Source organism: Zonotrichia leucophrys, chromosome 11 (assembly GCF_028769735.1).
Source record: "Zonotrichia leucophrys gambelii isolate GWCS_2022_RI chromosome 11, RI_Zleu_2.0, whole genome shotgun sequence".
Taxonomy (NCBI): Eukaryota; Metazoa; Chordata; class Aves; order Passeriformes; family Passerellidae; genus Zonotrichia; species Zonotrichia leucophrys.
The window spans coordinates 9,684,415-9,705,454 of NC_088181.1; the positions used below are offsets into that span (position 1 = coordinate 9,684,415).

General features: G+C 43.3%; 1 protein-coding gene across 1 annotated transcript in view; it reads right to left on the reverse strand.

Moving 5' to 3' along the window:
- Positions 1–3,455, reverse strand: part of LPCAT2 (lysophosphatidylcholine acyltransferase 2) — a 30,358-nt gene extending 26,903 nt beyond the window's left edge. The window contains exon 1 of the mRNA XM_064723143.1: positions 3,151–3,455. Coding sequence (XP_064579213.1) covers positions 3,151–3,423 — 273 coding nt within the window. The 5' untranslated portion in view covers positions 3,424–3,455. The remainder of the gene's footprint in view (positions 1–3,150) is intronic.
- Positions 3,456–21,040: the final 17,585 nt, after the last annotated feature.

Sequence of the window (21,040 nt, forward strand, 5' to 3'; positions counted from 1 at the left end):
AAACTTTAATAAATTCATTAATCTATTTTAGGCAGATGCACAGGTGGTACTGATTTGCTGATGCAAGCTATTGGCTTTCTAGGTCACTGTGTAATGAGGCAGAGTTGGTTTCTGCTCCATCAGCTGCAGAGCAGGGTAAGAAAAGGACAGAAAAGAGGAAGGTCAAGCTAAACTAGAAAAGGGAAAGCATAGGATAAAAATATACAGAGAAAAATACAAAGCGTAGTTACTACTCAGTAGGATCAGAGCCACTCCAGCTTCTGTGCAGTAATCACCAAGATAGAAGTAATCTGAGTCATCCAAAGAACCTTTTCCCACATACTGCATCACCCATGTACTTTCTGTTTACTGTCTCTGCAATAACTGCACATCCTGTCACTGCAGCAGTGCTGGCAGTCCAGGTCCTGCTCCCACAGCTGATTGATCTTTGATCAATACATGGGATTATAGCAGGAACCTTAAAAGTGGAAAAGCAGGTCTATCAGAAAGCCAGAGAATTCCATACAAAATATTTGTTCAACTGTAGCTGCTGTCAAGTTATCTCAGAAACAGCAGCAGAGCAGGATGGGGACCAGAGTGAAGCCCAGCTCCCACTGCAATACTCTGACATCTGAAGCTGTGATCAGATGGACTGTCCCCAGCAGCACACACAGGGCAAGACAGTGCTCCATGAGCATCCAGAGGATGTCACAGCTCTGCCAAGCAACCCAGCTGCTTCCTTCCAAAAATACTGCTTTTAGCATGCTGGTTGTGGTATTACATAGTGCACCACTGCAGAAGTCCACTGAGCATCTCTTCTGAATAAACTGGAATCCAGTAATGACTTAACTAGAATTTCTGCTTTAGATTTGCAGTTCAGAAGTTAGGACAGCAAGGGAGCAATCAGGAGCAAAAGAACTAAAACCCAGTAAAAATCTCAACAAGGAATTGCAGCACTTCAGTCAGTGGATGGGAACCAGAAGTATTTGACAACTGGTTTAAAATCATTTGGCACATGAAGATGTTTAGCACAGCCAAAATGATCCTTGCTTTTCACATCCTAAAGAATGACAAATAAAGGGTGGCTTGTAAACTTTTAAAAAGGACTGGCAAGAAATGGTAAAATCTTCTCACTCACTTTTCAGTGTGGCTGTTTTTATATTTGAAACTGCATGAAACACAAACAGCTACCCTGTCTCATTTCAAGCTCCATTCATCAGGGACACAGCCCATGCAAGGTCACCAGCACATGGAAATCCTGCTGCGGACTTCCAAAGAAAGATGGTTTTGTTTACAGAAAACATCTGTATTGGTGTATGTTAAAGGAATAGTACAGAATGGGGAGACATAACAAGACTATCCTTAACATGCAAGAATGGAGAAACACTGCACTTGATGTGAACAGGAAGGGAGACTTCCCTTTTCTGAAGTTTATAGTAACAGTGTCTGCCAAGGCCTTGATTCCCAGCAGGTCTGACTGGCAGTGCTGAGCAAGAGAGGAGCAGAGGCTCACAGGACAAAGCAATCAGTAGGAAGTATTCCAGTCCTTATGACCAAAGGGGAAAAGAACAGAAGGGAGCAAAACACGACACAGAAAAGGTTCTCTTGTGTGTTTTTCCGCTTTACAATTCTGTGACTATTTTGCTCCTCAGCTCACCAGCACCAGGCCCTAACCCAGATGGGTGCTTTTCCTTCCAGGTGCTTTATGGAGTAACTTAAAAATGCAAGCTTTCGAAAGTAGTCTGTGCACCCTCCAGAAAAGACAGGCAGCACAGAAAGCCGTCAATTTCTGGCACTTCATTAAGAAACTGATTTCTTCAGGGTTCATGCCTAAAGCTACTGATCCAGATGCACTTGAAATGTTCCAGGCTGCTAGTAAAACATAGGGGATAAAAGGACTTGAAATTGTTTTCCAGCTTTCTCACATTTCCTCTACCCAGCTATCTTCAGGGCAAACATTGTTTATAAATTGACAAAGATCTATATGAAACATAAAATATTTAGTTGTATGTCAGCTTCAGATATTTATAAACATCAGCAGAAAATGCTGTAACTTCACCTACACACAGATGTCTTGTCCTCAATCATATATTCATGTTTGGTTCATCAGCTAATTTTTAAAGAATGTTTTTAAGAATCAAAGCTTTTTTAGTTGTACGAGTATCCTGCAAGTCTAGTGTGTGCTTATACACAAGTCATACTGGGATAGCACTCAGCTCAGTGACACCAGTCAGTGACACAGTGGAATATGGGGTACCATTTTTTCTTGTACACTTTGCAAAATGGAGCCAAGAAATTCACTGCCCCCATCCCAGGCTTAAAATCAGCCTAATGTCAGTTAAGCATCTGAAACAGCATGACTGAAAAAGTTCTCTTCTGTTTTAGCTTTTCCTATCAGAGAGAAATTGACATCTCAACTCTAAAGCTGAGGCATCTGACATGACTGACTGATGAGTAGTACTTAATTATTGAAACAGGACCGCTGTTTTCTCTAGGCATGATGTGTTATCAGCAATGATTGCACAAATATTTCCAAAAGCTTGTTTTGAATCTTGTGTTTAAAGTTTTAAGTTTGAAGTCAGTAAGCATCTGTGTATGCATTGAGTAAGCATGCAGCTTGAGGACTCTGACAGGCTGAAGAACTTAATTTCAAAAACAGTGACTTTTTTATGCTGATCACCCATTGCATCTTTGACCGTTTACATAACTTCCCCGCGTATGTCTAGGTTAGATCAGGAAGCAAACTGTGCTGTACAGGGAAGGAAATGTTGTCACTAGCAGCCCGTTCCCAGCAAAGCCGGGAGCTGTGGATGTGACCACAGCCGGGGCTGCTCCGCTCCGCTCCGCTGCGGGCGCGGGGCACGGGCGGCGCTGGGCACGGCGGCGCTGGGCAGGCCAGACCCCGCAGCCCCGGCTGCCGGCGGCACTTTCAAACCTCGATCGCTCACACCGCGCTCTGCCCTGGCAAGGGGGCTCGAAAGCGGCTGGTGCCCCCAGCCCTCACCGCTGACAGCCCCGCGGAAGCCCAGGCGCGGCACGGAGCGCTGGTTCGGAGCCGCGCCCGGGCTGAGCCGTGCCCGGGGGTGCCGTGCCCGCCGCGCTGCCGAGCGCATCCCAGCCCGGGCAGCACGGCCCGGCCCCGGCGGCCTCCCCACCCGCCCCCAGCCTTACCCGCAGCTTGTCGCCGGTGCTGAGGGAGCCCGGGTGCACGAAGGGGTTGAGGACGAGTGGCGGGGTGAAGGACTGCTGCCTGGGCAGCGGCAACACTCGCGGCGCCATCGCCACCGCCATCCCCGGCGGCTGCGCATGAGCCGGCGGCGGAGCCCGGGGCCAGAGGCTCCAGCCGGCCCTGCCCATCGCGGGAGCCCCGCCTCGGGCAGGTGAGGGCTGGCGGCCGCTGCTGGGCCGCAGCCGAGGACGGACGGTAGCGGTGTCGGGTTCCATGTGCCCGCAGCGCTACGCGTGCCCTGCCCCGCGCCAGGGTCCGAGTGCCCACAGTGTTACCCGTGCCCTGCCCGTGCCCTGCCCCGCGCCAGGGTCCGTGTGCCCACAGCGCTACCCGTGCCCTGCCCCGTGCCGGGGTCTGTGTCCCCGCAGCCCTGCCCTGTCGTGCCCGGCCCCGCGCCGTGCGCGCTGCAGGCTCCGCAGCTGAGCCGGGTGCGATCGCAGGGCGATGTCCGTAAGCACTGGGAGTAACGCGGGCCGCTAGCTGGGAGGGGAGAGGAGAGGGGCCGGCACAGTCGTGGCACACGGCAGAGGTTGCTTCTAGGGCAGTTTTAGGTGCAATTCTAGGTGCATTTTCACTGCTGTTGAGGCTGGTACAGTGATTCTGGTTCTGGAGCACGTGAGGTCAGTAGATCCGCTGCAGCCTTTCGCTGCTGCCGGGTGCCCGTGGGATCGCTTCCCGCGGGTGTGCCCTGAGGGATGCGCCCGGAGCGGCCGGGCAGGCCCTGTGGTGCGGTGCGGTACAGCAGCGTCCTGCGGCACCGCCTGCCCGCCTGCTGCTGGTCTCACCCCAGAGGAAGTTCCACGCTGACCACATTTAGGAAGCAGGCTTTTTTGGTTCTCACAGGAATCCTTCACTCCAGTGGTGGGGCTGAGCCGCCAGTCTGTGTGTGCAGTGCGCACTGGGCTCAGGCCGCTGGCCTCTTGCTTGACATTGGCTCAAACACTTCATTTTCTCATGGTACTTTTCCAATTTGTCCTTCCCATGAATATGTTGGTACTTCCTGGCACAGCACTTGTCTGTATGTTGCCAGACTGTTCATGTTGCTGTAATGAAATTAATTATAAACATCTCATGGTTCCTTTCCCACTTTGACGTCTCTACTTCCACAAAGATACCATCAGCATTCACAAAGCTTTATTATTATAAAATAATTATTTGTGTTTTGCAACTGCAGGTGCTTAAGGAGTAGTCCTAATGACATATTTGGGCTAACTGAAGCCTGCCTATAATGGAAGCTTGATGAGTGTAGGATTTCCCTTGGCTGGTTTCCAGGCTTTCCCTGTGGTTGCCAGTCCTTGAAACCAGCACTGTCTTCTGAAAAAGCTGAGAGCTGTGAACAAACTGCATCAGCACAATTGTCACAGAAAGTAAGGCTGGGGGGAACTCCAGAGGAGAAAGATCAGTTCTACCTCCATCACTCTTGGCAGATGATTTTATAAGCTCTTTTAAAAAGCTCATGACTTCCCTAGCAGATCCATTCCAGCACTTCTCTGGTAATGTCTTGAAATTATTTTTTTCTGTATCTGAGAAGAATCTCTCATTGCAGATGCTATCCACCCTCAGTGGATGCAAGAACTGGTCCCTTTCCTCTCTGCAGCTAGTTTTTGTACACTTGTGTAGTGTTATAATTCTCTTATGCTTTCACCAGACTCATGTTTTCAGATTTTCCCTCTCAAGTGCTTGTTTCTACATATCTGAGCATTCTGAAAGCTTTCCTCTGGCTTTTCTCCAATAAGTCCACATCTTTCTTGAGTTACCCAAACAGGAAATGCTACTGCTGGGAGGCCTGACCAGTGCAACTGGGTGGGCAGGATTAATTTGTGTCTGACAAATTATATTATTATATCACTATATAATAGTGTCTGCTTTTATTTTTAGAATTTTTTTTACCACTAGCCTGATACTGTGACTCACACTGTGGCCTTGCAGACATGATGCTATTCATATCTAGATTAGTGCTTCTGGTGACTTGTACATTTATGAAAAACAATAATATTGATTATAAAATTTCTGCTCTTCTAAGGCTGATTAGCTATAGCACCATTTGAAGGGCTTAACATAACAAGTACCAAAATACAAGCACAGTGCAAAAAAAAACTTTATTGTTCATAACACATGAGACAGTGCAATTATATTTAACTCTTTGGCTAAACTAGGGTCAGCATCTCTTTTGAATAATAATTTCTTTTTTGTCTATGAATCTGTGGTAAATTGAATCTTGATCAATTGGACTGCTAACATAAAACACCACCAAGCTTTAGCAAAACTGATATCTGAAATCTTTCACCAAAAGATTTATATGGTGCTAAAGATGGACATCAGTGGAATAAGTAGCATTAGCTTGTTACTCATTATTTTTCTTGGTTGAAACTACAGCTTTAGTTCTGTAGGTCACTAGGACAGTGTGTGTTTTTCCTGAGAAGCTTACCCTATACCTTGATTCTGTCTAGAATCTAAAAGTGGCTCTGGAGCAGGTGTAGCTTCTGTATACAGTCCAAATGAATCATATTAGTGATACATGAAAACCCAGTAAACATTTCCATAGTGTAAGACATGAATTTTTCTTTCTCATAAATAGACACAGGTCTTTTTTAAAATTGTATGCAGCTGTATAGTGTTTAATATAAATTGTATATATGCAGTGTAAAATGGACTAAGATATCTGCCTTATTGTAGCTGCCTTTGGGACAGTGTGCTCTCTTCCAAATTTTTGTAAAAATATACTCTAACTTATCTTCTTATCATAAAATGTGTGACAGGTGAAAGCATATGCTAAGAATATGAAATATTTGCAAACATTTTTTTAACTCTTCTGTCAGTAATTCCTTATCTGAACCAGAGGCTAAAAGGAGGTTCCCTTTTTAACATTTGTCTGTTTAATTCTTTTGATCAGGGCTGTTGTTTTACCTTGAAAAAACACGTGTACAAAGACATTTTTGATGCAGAAATTGAAAACCTGCTCGTGTTTGACCTGCTCCCTGCTGTTGTCTGACAAAAATCTGCCATCTCCTGGCCTGGCCGTGTAACACTCCTGTACACAGCAGCTGGGGAGCATCTGTTCACTGCTTGTGAGGAAAACAACTCCTCTCAAGGACTAGCTAAAAACTTTGTCATGCAAAGTGCCATTCTGCTTTTCCAGTTTCTTTCTGTGGTACTAAGTGTGAACTACTTTTGAGAAATGTATATGAGGATAGGAGTAGGTGGCCATGTGTTTGTGCTCTCAATTCAACAATTTCTTGCTTGCTTTCTTGTTTTCTGGCTTTCTTTCTGTCTTTCTTTCTCTCTTGCTTTCTTGTTTGCTGCCTAGGCCATGGTGCCCTAATGCTGGTTGAGTTTGTGCCCCCCTGCTGGAATAGTGTCCACTAACACCTTCTACTAACCCACTAACACCATCTGTGCCCGGCTGACAGCATGGTCTCTGCAGCAATCAGGGCAGCCAAAAAGTGGGACACAAATCACATGGAGTTTGTCTTTCTCCACCTGGGACAGTCTTCAGGGTTATCCTGGTAAGCTGTGTGTACTCAAGGCCTTTGTGCACCATACAGCCTCAGCCTCATGCCATGGAAATGGCACTGTGGCAGGCTGGAAACATAGGGTGTGAAAGTCCTTAGGGTTCTGTCAATCAGCTTCAGTCTCCTGGGAATCCAGCTCTGCACATCCCTCAGTAGAATTCACTGGTTTAGTGAGACTTCAAGCAAGGAAAGCAGTTCTGGACTGTTCATTTCACAGTGCTCAGGTACTTGGGGAGTGCATGAGGTGCTGACTTGCTTGCATGCACACATGGGGTCATGCCTGTATACACAAACCCAGACATACCTTTTCTTTTCTTCTAAGGCAGGTGCTGAGATAGATGTATCTTGGAGTTTTCATTTAATGTTAAATAGATTAGCTTAAGGGGTGTTTCAATTCTTTCTCTTGGGTATTCCTAGATGTTTTGTCTTACAGACATTTGTTTCTGTGCCTCTGTCCCTTCTTCCCTAAATGTTAGACTTTCTGCATTGGTGTTATATTTCTTATATTGATACACATAGGGTTCACAGTGTTTGCTTGGTAAGTTTTCAAATGCTTTGTTCAATTTGAGATATTTTTTATCTGTTTTTGTCACAGGGACCTTGCTGTCCCCAGTGTGTTATCCATGCCAGCCCATAAGTGCAGGTAAAGGAGTCCTAGTGTGCTGCACCAAAGAGGAAAACTTCATGCTGAAAGTTTCCTGAAGTTTATTCTGCTTGAATTCCCTTGTCTTTACAAGGCTTATGGACATAAGGCAAACATATCAGAGACAAAAACCTAATCACTTCATTTAGCAAATAATTCCTGATAATGACCTCTGCAAAGGGAGACACTTCAGTAGACACTCAGCTTGTGTGGTGTTAGTCTCAGTGGAGTAGCAGGACTTGGCTGGGTTTTTGGTCCTAGTCAGGCAGATAGATTGCTGAGCCAGCTCTGATAACAATTTAGGGAAAAATAGCATTGACTGTTGCTGATGCTGAGTGAAAATGGAGGTGGTATTATCTCAAGGAGTCCATTGGGTAAGTACCCTGGAGATTGCTCCTTCCTCACCTGAGCTGGCTGCAGAACTAGACAACTTGACAAGAATTTCTCTTCTGTTCCTCTGAGAAAGGAAAGCTCTCAGCTGATGATAGGGCATCTCCAGCTCCCAATGCTCTCAAACTGGCACCTTCCCTGATTATTGAACTTACCTGAAAACAAAAGGAAAAAAGTTGATTTACAAGAAAAAGAGAGACTCCAGTGATTTGTGTGAGAATGAGATATAAAATTACTGGTTGGTTTTTTTTTCCTTTGAACTGAGCCCAGGAGCCTCAGTAAAGTTTACCCTATTTAAAGCATTAATTAGGGAGCTGACTGTACATAAAGATAAAACAGAACTCCTAAAAAAGTCTCCAGGGACTCCAAAAAACCCAGGTTTGACTGCATGAGGCAAAAGAATTTTAATTAGCAGCAACTGAATTGAAGTGAACTGATATGAGCAACAAAAAGAGAATTTATCCCACAATGTATTCAGAGAACATAATTGAATGTTCATTAGCTAAGAGTTATATACTGACTGTTAATGAGCAGAAATGAATATGTATTATTTCTTATTAAGCTGGAAATGTATGGAACTAATTGCATTTAAATATAGTAGCTGTAAAGCTGTTTATTAACAGTCACTACTAAGAAGAGGAAAGACATGGGTGAATTTATATTCTTTACTGCAGTATCATTTTAAATATTCATTATGCTAAGTGGTATTAATACATGGTTTTTCAGGGAAATAGTTATTATGTTGTGCTAGTAGGGCTCGGTGATGCCTTCATTTGGATAGAATTTATGCTTTATTTACTTTAAATTAGGGAAGGCACCACAAACAAACAGAAGCTCTCAGATTCCTCTAAGGCAGTGTTATTGTTGCTTCTCAGGACGAGGGTCCTTTGTTACTTGTGATCAAATAACACTTGGCTTCTTGATATCATACCTTGATAATAATCTCAGGAGAGAGTTTGGGTGAGGTTTCTTTGTTGCAGATGTGCAGGAGAGAGCCATCTTGTTAGCAGGTGTGGTGACAAGAGCAGAAGGAATTTGTATAAACACTCAGGATGTGCTGTGTATGCGCCCAGGAAGGGCCCATGGCTGCCCAGGGAAGGCTGTGCTTGTGTGGGAACATCCTAGGTGAGCCTGAGAGGGAACCATGGTCACCCATGGTGGGCACTGTCTGGTGAGGAGGGACAAAGGGGTGAGCAGTTGCAGGGTTGTTTAGGTTGAAGGGTTCCCTTTGGAGCCTTTAGTTAGTGAGGGGTGATGAAGAAGGGAAGGGTGCAAGGAAGGATTGATGTAGCTGCCCATCCTTAGGGCAGGGTGTGAAATAGAAACCCTGGTGTCAAACAGCTCCCCAGCCTTGGAGTTTTGTCAGATGAGGGGTGGTGACTTTGCCTGAACATTTTATGGCTCCTGCCCTGGTTTCAGTGCTCTCTTGGTAAAGGAGGGGGACAGCAGACAGAGATCCTGACACTGACACAGAGATCCTGATCCCACTCAGTGACATCCTGAGTGGGTGCAGAGCATCAGGGAAGAAAGGAGTGCCGCAAAGAGGAAGCTCTTTAAAAATAACTCAGTAGAAGTGTGATGGCTTCCCAGTGTTGAGCCTGTTTCATCTGGAGTGCTGGACGAAGACACACCTCCTCCTGTCTGCAAAATTCACTGGCATCTGCAAAAAAATTTGGATTTACACCCACAATTATTGTTTGCAGTTAAAAGGCCATATCTTCTGCGTGGCAAAAAAAGGTGTTTTCATCCTCCTGCTCCGTTTGAAATTGAAGGATGTTTTGGGGCTGCAGTCAGGGATTAACACACCTTTGAGCTAGTCTGTGCATTTGACATCAGTGCTTTAGGCAGTGATTTTGTAGAATTTAGATTACTGTCTTCCTGCTTGCATGGAGAAATATCTTCCTTGTTCTGATTTGAATTAGATTATTTTTAATTTTGAAATTTATCCTTTTCTGATAAAATTATTATAGATTATTAAAGTAACCAGCAGGCCTAACTTTTGATTAATCTGAATTTCTGTATATTAATTGTACAGATGTGTTTTTACTACAGGATTCTTTAGCAGCAGCAACATCTGCACGTTCACTTTAGGAAGATTGTAACTTTTCCCTTACTCACAAGAGGGCGATAAATCCCCAGTCATATTTATGCAGCCTCTCGTCTGTGTTCAGTACCTCACTGCAAAACGTCATAAAGACCAGCTTGCCATCAGAAAACTGATTTATACTTATATGATCTGTATGAAATATTGTGATGCCTTTTGTTTTGGTTTATGGGGAGCTTAAGTTATGCTCTGTTTATTTCATCCCACTGCAGATCCTACTATGAGTAGAAACTAGATGTTTATAATATCCATCCACCACACACTGCAAATGTTTGCTTCCTGGTACACATACAGGTATTAAATTCAGACAAATGTCAAGCACATAACAAAAAAAGTGGTTTTGAGCACAGCATTCAGGAGAATTTCCCATAACCTAAGTGTTTTGTGTATGTTTATTTCTTCCTCATATTGAAACTTTCTTTGGTAATCAGAACCTTCTGTTTCTTAATGTTAATATTTTTCTTGAATTAAACTATATTTTGCTTTGAAACTTCCCTTTAAATATAATGTTATTTCATCTAAAACCAAGCCTTCTGTGGTGACAGTATCAGTATGGACAGCTGTCATGAGAACTATAATTTCTCTATTTTTGTTGACAGCTTTGTAATCTATTAACATGCTATTATATTTCCAATATTTATATTTATTCACATTCACTATCTCTTTTTAATAGTTTCTATTTCACATTGCATATTAAGAATGATTTAACAAGTCTTACATTGCATAAGGAAAAGAAAAAAGAACGACTTGTTCAGTGTGCTAAATTTTATGTCTCTGTTGATGTTATCTGAGTTCAATCCAGCTCCTGTGTTTGAAGGAGCTGGTTTTCCTCCAGCTCTAAATCTCCATGACCCAGCCCATGCAGTTTTTAAGCTGTCAGTATTAGAACAAATTCTTAGTAATTTACAGTTAGTATGGCCTCTGAAGAATGTTTTCACTTTGTATCTTTATATGAAAAATAAATAAATGCTGAGAGTCTCTAGCAATGCATTGAAGTATTTGCTCAATGTGTTAGCACAGTGTCCAACTGAGTTTAAGGGCCTCAGCTGATGTGACTGCCTTAAAAAATAAGAGAAGTCCATGACTCTTGAGGTCCCTTCTGCAGTCTCAGTGGAGTTCTGGGGCTGTCTCAGATAGCTGAGACAAAACCACCTTTATATTGTCTTTCAGCTTCAGCTGTGTTTGGTTGCAGAGACTCAGTCTTGCCTGGCCTCTTGCCCAGCTGTTGATTGCCTCAGGCCTGCAGTACGAGGGAGCTCTTAGCAATCAGGGCTACCAACAGTTTATTTATTTTGATATTATCTTGCCTGTAACCTTCACAATTCACCTGCAGCCCTCCTGCCGTGGTGCCTGAGGGGCTGCACCAGGGCAAGGGCAGAGCTGTCCTGGAGTGCAGCGCTGGGTTGTGCTCTGGCAGCTGGGATGCCAACAGGAGCAGGACTGGGCAGCAGCCACAGCTGGGGAGAGGTGCAGATTGCACCTCTGGGGAGAAAAATTTACCTTGGTGAAGGGAAATTAGAGTCTGCCCCGTGCCTTTCCTTATCACTAGATGAGGTCTGTGGCCTCTTCACTGTTTTTGTCAACTCTAAAACTGGAGTGCTTTAATGGGTGTCTTACAGTCAGTAGTTCCAGGCTGGGAGAACCACTGTGAACACAAACTCCTTCACAGAGATTCTCTCAGCACAGCCAGGCATTTTGGCTATTTTAGTAAAGACCAAAATTATGTAACAAACCCATGTGACTGTGGCTGTTGGTTTACTATCAGCTTTCCTCTGGACAGCAGCAGAGTCCTGTGTGCTTCATTAATGTCTCCTGACTGCCTTGGCAGATGCAGCCCCAGCTCTGCTGTGTGTCTGGGGTATGAAAATCTTAATAGGCACATTCAATTGTAAACATGACCTGCCTCACTGTAATGTATAACTCATGTGTTTCCAGCCAAAGAAAACAAACTTTTCTTACCACAAAAATTCACCCTTCAGAACTCCATCCGTATGTCAGAAGGATACTTAAGTGATATTTTTGTCATATTATTTGGAGTTTTATGTACACCACAGTAGTAGGAGAGTAAGTATGCAGATGGGCCAACTCTTTTTATACCATTTCAAGAAATAAATAGGAGTTGAGAGTGAACAAGGAAGAGTAAATGAGACATTTCCAACTGACCCACTAAGTGTGACTCAGCTGAGGTGTCTAATGAGACCGAGAACTTGGTAACTAGAGTTAAGGGGAGAGTGGAAGACATGCAGTAATTCTTTTTTATTTAGCAACTGGTGGAGGATTCTCCTACCTATTCCTTCTGTAGTACCTCTTAACAGATACTACAGGTATTGAGCTTTGCTCAGACCAGTTTCTGCTTTTTTAAGTGCTATCACTGAAGCCATTCTAATGCTATTAATTTGACAGGCGAGGATGCAAGATTGTAAGGACAATAGCAAAATTCAGGTGTGTGAGATCAGTTAATGCTAACATAATCTTCCCTGAGCCACACTGCATCTTCAAATACTGAAGGGGAGGATATTGGGTAATTTAAAGCAAGACCAAGTATTTCTGCTGTCTAGCAGTTGGGGCCCTTGAAGACCACAGCAGTGTCTCTTCTGCACAGGTACTCATAGATAAGGTTGATCTGACATAGGGACCAGCCTAGACACTTGCTGTGAAGCCCAAAGCAGTGATCTCTTATAAGCTTTGGAATACAGGTTAAAAATATTCTAGAGGAAAAGGGCAGGAAGGGTGGAAACAATGAGTCTTGCAAAAAAGGGAGTGAATGCTAGGAAACAGGCTTGCTATAACTTGGCAGTTTTCATAGATGTGCTGCTAGTTGTGCCTGAAGAACAAACATTCTGCTTTTCTGCTGACTGTAACCAAAGTTTGTGGTCAGCAAAAAGGCAGGGGAAGCTCTGAGGAAGTGTGTGTGTCTAACAGGACATTTCAGATGCTGATTACAGGTGCTTTGCCCAAGCTTTTCATTCTTTATTTCAAAGAAGGTTTGAGTCTGGCAAAGTGCTGTGGGATTAGAAACACTGCCTAAACTCTACCCAGCTGGCTTGGAGAAATTTTTGGATACTGATATGTAAGGCAGGTTCAAAAAACTGAGACTGGGCCTTGAACAGTAAAATAACCTCTTTTTCTTCTGTGGAATCAGATCACAGATGTGGATGTTAACAAAGGATTATGAAGCTGTAGCTCAGTTCTCATAAAGAGAAATGGTGATTAGTTACAGAGGCTCTCTGCTTCCTTCTCAGCAGCAGAGGGGCATGGACCCAGAGGGGCTGGGTGTTGGAATTTCCCCCATGCTTCACTGGGCAAATGACAGTAACTCTGTGCTGGTTTTCCAGCCTGTAGCATGAAGTGGTTATCTTACTGGAGGGATTGAAAGGCAGAATCAGTTGTAAAATGTATTGAAACAGAAAGTGCTATCTCAGTGCAAAGTGGTTTTATCTACTGCTGCACACCCACAGGATTTACTTTTGAGGTGGAGACACATTTCTTAATGCCTGTGATGTGTACCGAGACAATTGGAAAAAATAAAGCCTTGGGGTAGTGGTGTTGGAACCTTGTTCTTATTGAGGTCACTGGCAATTCCATCACTGATTTCAGCAGGAAGAGGATCAGGCTGCTTTATCAAGAGGCCTTAGGTAAACACAAGACTTTCCAAGACTAAGGATCTGGGGTTTTTGGAAGGCTAAATTGTGCATTGCCAGTCCCTGCCTTGGTAGTCCGATGGTATAGTGTAGACACTTTATGTCAATTAATTACTCAGGGATTTATTAACTTGAAATTTTAAGAAAACTGCTTGCTTCATTGCTGTCTGCAAACAAAACATGCAGAGTGAAGAAGGTTCATATACCATAGGCATTTTGGCAGAAAGTGAACATAAAATGTGTTAATGGAACAGAGGACTGTAATTCAAAAGGATGTGTGCCATTCAAATGGATCATACGATCCATGAAAGAACTTAGAAATAAACACAGTGTTTCCACCACTGTTGTGGAAACTGAAAAGGGACAGTAGATTGGGAGACAACAACAGAAAAAGAACCAGGAAAATCTCCACAAACACAAAATAAAAAAGGCCTTGTGGAAATTTACCCCAATGTAAATCAAGTTGAAAATGTATTGATATTTGGGAGATGCCTCTGACAGTTATGAACTTAAACAAGAAGGATGGATATTTCTCTGAAGAATTTCAGAGTGTATAGATCTGCAAACAATTTATATATCAAAGCAGTCACCAAATGGGCTGGAGAGGCAGAGCAACAAATCATTTCCAGAAACTGCCATTATCAGAATTTATAAGTAGTGGTAATCTCAGTGTTGTTACAAAAGTGAATATTAATGTCTGTATTTTAAATAAAATCTGATTTTGATTTTGTTATGGGGCCTAGAACTCCTTGGAAATGGTCTTGGAAAATTGTATTGTAGCCATGTCAGCTGAAGTCTTTTGACATATAAATGACAGAAATCTGGAAGGTATTCTAAACTACCTGTACTGTCTTAAATCACAGTGCAGTGTTTCTTCTGACCATTGAAGACGTGTATTGTAAGCAGAGTTAACAGACAGATGCACAGATGACTTTCTTATTAAAAAAACTGTATTCCTTATTTATTTCTAATGTTTTGCTAAAGAATTTGTGCTCCCAGATGATTTTATGCTTTTGCATTCATTTCTTGTTTTGGGAAGGAAGATCTTTTAATAATGTTTAGCATCAACCTCTCCCACCTGTGCAATTTGCTGCTCTAGTAAGAGTGCTGTTCCCCTGCAAAAGCTTATAACGTGCTATATGAAATGTCAGAAATGATAAAGCAAACCCAAGAACCTCTGAAAGAAAATGTACTGCTATGAATATCTGAAATTTACCGAACCACTGCTTTTATTATACTTAAATTTTAATAAACACTTTTCTTAAGAGCTTGTGCTTCAGTAGGCAAAGAGATGTGTTTTCTATGTAAATAGCAGTGTTTGACTTTTTAAAAAAACTGTATTCTACTGCAGTAATAAATCCTACAAGCAAACTAAGGCACAGTTTAGGCCATGAGATATGGAATAAAATCTCTCAAACCTGTCTCTATGCTTGTTGGGTTCCAGTTGTGGCCATAGGGCAAGAATGCCTTAGACAACTGATTTTCTCAATGTTCTCATGTACATTCAAGTTTTGAAAATAAGAGAGAAGGGAGGAAGCCAAAACCCATGAAAGGGTGCTAATAAGCTCATTTTGCCTCTTTGTTGTTTTATGCCTTGCCCCAGATTCTATAGCTTCACTCTCAAACGAGATGGTAGGGCACAGGATTTATTTCTGAGCACTCATCACTCCTCAGTAGAAAGCATTTACGTTTTCCATAAGAATGCTTTCTATTCATAACTCCCTTTATAGCATTTTTATCCACTTACTTTACCCTGAGGTATCACTTAGAACACTGCTCAGAGGTTGGCAGAGTTAGTGTCACCATTAATGCATTGAAGTTGGCTGCTGGAGGTGGTAATGCTTTGCTGGAGGTTGTGTTCCAGAGCTGCTGTCTCTCGTGTCAAAAGATTTCCTTTCCTAAGTGCCAGGCCAGCACTTCCTTCCATCTCAAGTCTTCCTCAGTGACTCTACCAGCTCTCCCAGTTACCGCTTTTAGTCTCCCAAGATATCAGGCTTAAAGTCTTGCAAGTTTAAATATGTATTTGTGACTGTTTGTACAAATGTCTGCAAATACAACTGATTTTCCTGAGTAGTTCTTTCAGCAGGTCTCCTTTGCATCTCTTCAGGGCCAAGTCAGCAACCAAGCAGAAAGCAAGTGAAAAGGGTAGATTGTAACAGAGCCAGTCTGTGACTCCATCCTATGCAGAAATATCCCTTGAGTACTTTCAGAATGAAAGGCAGTCTCTCCAGTTTTATATTCTGCTTGTACTTTTTACTGCTCTTTTCCACATATCATTGGAGAGCTTTTGTGTAGTTTTTCAGGCAAGACAACCATTACCTGTCATGCAGAGCTTTCTCTTTCTCTTCTTTTTTCCAAAGAAGATCACTTGTACAATAATAGTAATGCTACCTGTATTACAGTAAGTGATGTGGTGGTTGTTTTAGCTTTGCATGGACTAGCATTCTAAAATCTGTTCATGGTTTATTTGGTGAGGTTGGATTGGTTCTCAAGCTGGTTTAGATCTGTTTTTCTGTGGCTAAAACTGCCAATTATAATGCTTATCCATGAAAGCAAAGTTGCTTGCTTTAATACAGACCTAGGGCACATCTCCCATGGAGATAATGTCATGGAAGAATGATGGGAGAATGGAAACATAGGAGAGTTTTTTGGGGTTTTTTTTGAGATTTCTTCTTCCTGTTCTCTGTCACAAAGTAAATGTTCTGCCTTTGCATGAGTAAGCTGAATTGGATTTTAAGACCTCTGAATACCCTTGGATAACTTAAAACAAACAGGCTGTCATAACGTGATTGAGCACAAAGTTTGTGGCCGAGTTAAGAAGTACCTGAGAGGAGAATAAATGTGTTTAAGCAGCTTTGAGATAAAAGGCCAAGGATTTTAGCAAGCACATTCATGGCATTGTGGAAATCGAACTACTTAAGAGGACAGTCATTTAATGTGGTAAATTTTCTGTTGTTTATAGCCCTTAAATCAAGGGTAAAAGTGACTGATCAATGTAGTAATCAGTGGTTGAATTTGAGGGGACAATTAAGGAGATCAGGTTAAATTATGACAATGCTCCTTCAAAGGTAAAAGCTACAAAAGCACTACTGAGCATGTGCACAGTCAGAATTTTATGTATCACATTTATGTTGAAATGAGTATCTACTGTTCTAAAGTGCTCTGAGTGGGGAGGAGGGGCCTTCACTTTAACCCTTCCTTCCCCAAACTCAGCGTGAATGCTGAGCTGTTTTAAAGTGCCTTGCAAATAGGAAGAAAAGACCATTCCTCCTTTATCCACAATGCAGTGCTGTTGTGCTTAACTCCAGGTAAATGTGTTGCTTTTTAAAATAATGGTAATAATAGAATCATCTTGCATTTTGGTAAACTGAAAGTGTTTTTATGAATAGCCACCAGTGATATAGATAAAACCTGTCCACACTCATCCCATCAGGGAAATGGAGAAGTCTTGCCAACATAGATAAGATTGTGATGGATATTAGACAGTAAGTGAGAATAGATTAATCTATATAAATGTGAAGTATTTAGTAGCATTCTTGAACTCCAGGTAATGAAATGCCATCGAGGCACAGTTAAATTTCTGTTTATTGACAGACATCTGCTGCAGTAAAGAGCCTGCCAGGAGCATGGTCTATGTTTTGAATTGATTTTATACCCTGATAACTCTCCATAGTTTTGTGAAACATGCCCAGCTGCTGGAATGGAATTCAGTAGTTCTGTCTCTAGTAATAATTTATCTGTTACCTTCCTTATGATTATTCCTCTCCTGGTGATCCCTCCCCTTCCCCCCTGTAAATATTAGCAGAAGGAAGACCTCTAATGACAAGTTAGTTCATCTCAGAGTTTTGAGCTGCTTGCATATTTATTTTATACTGTCAATACTTTGTTAGCATTTCCATGATGTCTGAAATTTTGCTATTGGCCTAAGGGCAGTAGCAGCTGTAACAGCTGTCTGGTCAAGAGGAATCATTTTTGTATTCAAAATGTAGCTTTGTGTTGCTGCCCCTCCAACAGTGAGTGCTGAGTGATGTTCAGGTGGGATGGCACAGGGGAGGTGAGGCCAGTGCAGCATCCCAAGGGTGAAACAGAGCCATAATCTCTGTGAAGATGAACCACGTGGCTACTTAGCTGCTCATTTGCCACTTCCCTTGCTCTTTTGCTGTGGCCATTCTCACGCTTTGGATTATCCTGTGGAGTTACTGCCTGGTAGCTCTGTATTTGCAATGTTAATGTGAGACCAGGTGGCACTGCCCATCCTCCTTGGTTTCTCTCCCAAAGTTGTGTGTTTAGGGGTGTGAATGTGCAGCAGTCATCTCTCCTAATTAATAAGGTTTCCCACTCTATCTCCTGTGTTCTCAAGCACACCAAGATATTTCAGGCTATACTTTAACTATGATGCCACAGTTGTGCCATACCTTTTATCCATAGAGACAAGGTCTGCATAATTTCCCATTCTCTGAGTTGACATACTAGTCACATGCCAAGATCTAAAAAGAATTACTTTTTAAAGAAAATTTTAGAGTTAAATAAACAGTTTCAGGTGTTGAATTATACCAGAGAATTGCACCAAGGTGACCTGTTAAAATTCAGGTGGTATCAGTTTAAAGAACAAAGACTTTAACAAGTCTGGAAAAAATATAGATAATAGGTTGGAATACCCATAATGTGTGGTGGAGATAGTGCTGAGATGTGGCCAGAGGTCTACTGGCAGCACACTGTGCTGCTCTAAAGACAATATTTACTCTTCAGACTGGCAGGAGTTTCTGTGAAGGACTTACCTCCTACAGAGAGGAAATTCTTTGAACCTGGCTCAGCCATTTCCCAGCCTGTCCTGGCTGAAGGCTGTGCGGCTTTGGATGACTTTCCTCGTTTGGCTGGACGGGATGGTGGCTAAAATGAAGAGCCTGAGGGACATGAGGAAGGAGAGACAGACTCAGGGACAACCTTCCCCTAAATGAGTATGGAGCATACATATGGCAGAGTGTATATGGGAGTTGTGGAAAGGGATTCAACAGTTCTCCCTCTCTTTATGGAACTGATTCCGTAAAAGAATTTTCACACTTATTCCTAACTAAATGTGCTTTCCTTTTGATGTTTAGACACTCTTTTATCATTTTAAATAGCTTGGTACTACCCCAAAATACCTGGCCTTCAAGCCTCCTGCTCGGTAGCGTCTTACAGTGAAGACTCTGAGGGATGCAGCTGTTCTGTGTGCTGCCTTTGGTGCTGGGGCTGTTGTGGGGCCGTGCTGGAGGAGGAATGGGTGTCATTGCTCCAGGAGCCCTGTCCCAGTGCCCTGCTGGAGGAATGGGTATCAGAGCTCCAGCAGCCCCGTCCCGGTGCCCTGCTGGAGGATGAGCAGTATCGATGCCCCAGCAGCCCCGTCCCGGTTCTGTGCTGGAGGAGGAGCGGTGTCAGAGCTCCAGGAGCCCTGTCCCCATGCCCTGCTGAAGGAGGAGCAGGTATCGATGCCCCAGCAGCCCCGTCCCGGTGCCGGCGCTGCGCGGTCCGGGTGCGGTGCGGCCGCGCTCCCGCAGGGGCCGCTCCGAGCCCGGAGCGCGGATCGCGCCCACAGCGGGAATTTCAACACAACTCCCCTTCCCACATGTCTGTCTGTGGCAGCTCCTCTGCTGGCTCTGGAAGGAACATCAAACTGGAAGCAATGCTGTGTCAACTGCTATAACTCTCCCTCGGTTTGCTTTAAAGCTGTCAATTATTGTAAAGCCACTTCTTGGCTCTGCAGAGGCTTTTATCCCCTTGAACTCCAGGAATTGTTCTAGTTTACATCCACATTTCATAAATGTCCTTCTGAATTAGCCTACTTTGGGCTAATGAGGATGCAGCTTATTCCAAACTTAGGAGAAAGTAAGGCTCATGAACTTTGGTTGTATTTTTTCCACCATAATTTTTGCAGAGCCTCCTTTTGCCTTTTCACAGTGTGCGTGTGGTATCTACAGCAGCCTAGTTCATGTCACAGTTATTCAGATCATACTCCATTACTTAAATTCCTAAGAACTTTAGCATTGGCAAACAATCCTACATAGAAATACGATACTGTGCATGTAAATGTGAGAATGGATGAAAGTCCTACAAATGAGAGGTTTGTAAACCCCTTTGACAACATTAGAAACAACAGAAAAAGGATTTTCAGTGTAGGTCCTCCTACTTCATTTTTTGAGCTGCTGATGAATAGAATTGTGAGTGGCCTTGAAAAGTACATTTACTTAATGGAAAAGCATGAATATGCTAGAATTTAATGAGCCTTGCCATGTCTTCTGCTAGTGAGAAATGAGTCCCTCTCTTCTGAGGCCTGGGTTCAACAGTCAATGCATTGACCACAGAGAGGAGGCAGAGCCCTTGTCTTCCTTCTGCACGCAGGACTTGCCTCTCTGGTAAAGTCCTGTGCCTTGCTTTGCCTTGTTCACTCTGCTGAGGCACTGAACTCTGCTCTGGGGGTTCCACTGGGTTCAGGGAGCTGGAAAGGAGAGCAGTGGAGAGTGGCTGTGGCCAGAATTGTTTAGGTGCAGCCACAGCAGAAATAATCTCTCCATGGCTGAAGTGACTGTGTGATGTGGCAATTTCCCCATTCCTTGGCTTGTGGTGATTAGGAGCTTTATGGAGTGGAGGTGCTGGGTCTGCATCATTGCCTGGCACCCAACTGCAGAGTGTGAAGCTGCTTTCAGGCTTCAGCCCTTTTGGCAGCACTATGGTGCAGTAAGAGGCATAGGCAAGGCAGAATATAGCTGTGAAGCAGTCCAAGGTTGAAGCAGTGGTAAGAGACATGGAAAATGAGCCCACTTGGACAGCTTAATATTGTGAATTCCTGTCTTTTAGAAAGTGGAGACCACCTCCACCTAATTCCAGAGACAGACTGCCAAACTCCAGGCTAATCTAAATTAAAACAATTATCCTCTTACAATTTTAGTTTATTTTGGCAATGCTAACAAATTCTTAACAGCAAAGCAAGTCACTCATTTGTGAGTAATTCTGAGAAGTCCCAGAGGAGAGGACTGGGCAGTAAAAGACAGCTGAAAGTTCAACAGATTCTGTTTTTCACCCTCTGGCTCATTGTGTAGAGCATCTGTGGCAGGGTTTGCAAGGCAAACACAGACCTGTAGTATCATGAGGCCTTTTATTCTTGTATCCCTCTTCCAGGCTGGCTTGTTGGTTGTCTGGAAGATTCTGAACATGACTATGGTGAATCTGGCCAAAGCTGATCTTTAGAAGCCTCCTGGGAGTTTGGGGATTTGCAAAATTAGGTGAAAGAATGATCCAGTGGTGGATCAGTGTGGATGCAGCCTTCCCAGTGCTACTTAGGCTGATAAACTTGCCAGTGCTGGTGTGGCCTCTCATGCAGCTATTCCAGAAAGTGTTTGAGCAATAAAACAAATTATTATCTTGGATTTCTTGGCTATTATCTCCAGTAGTGCTACCAGGGAAGGTCACCTGTGCAGGCTGAACACTTTTACTTTATCTCCCTGTGTTGTTTGCTCAGACTGTGATTTATTTTCTGGAGAAGGGAAAAGCTGGTGCTGTGTGCTG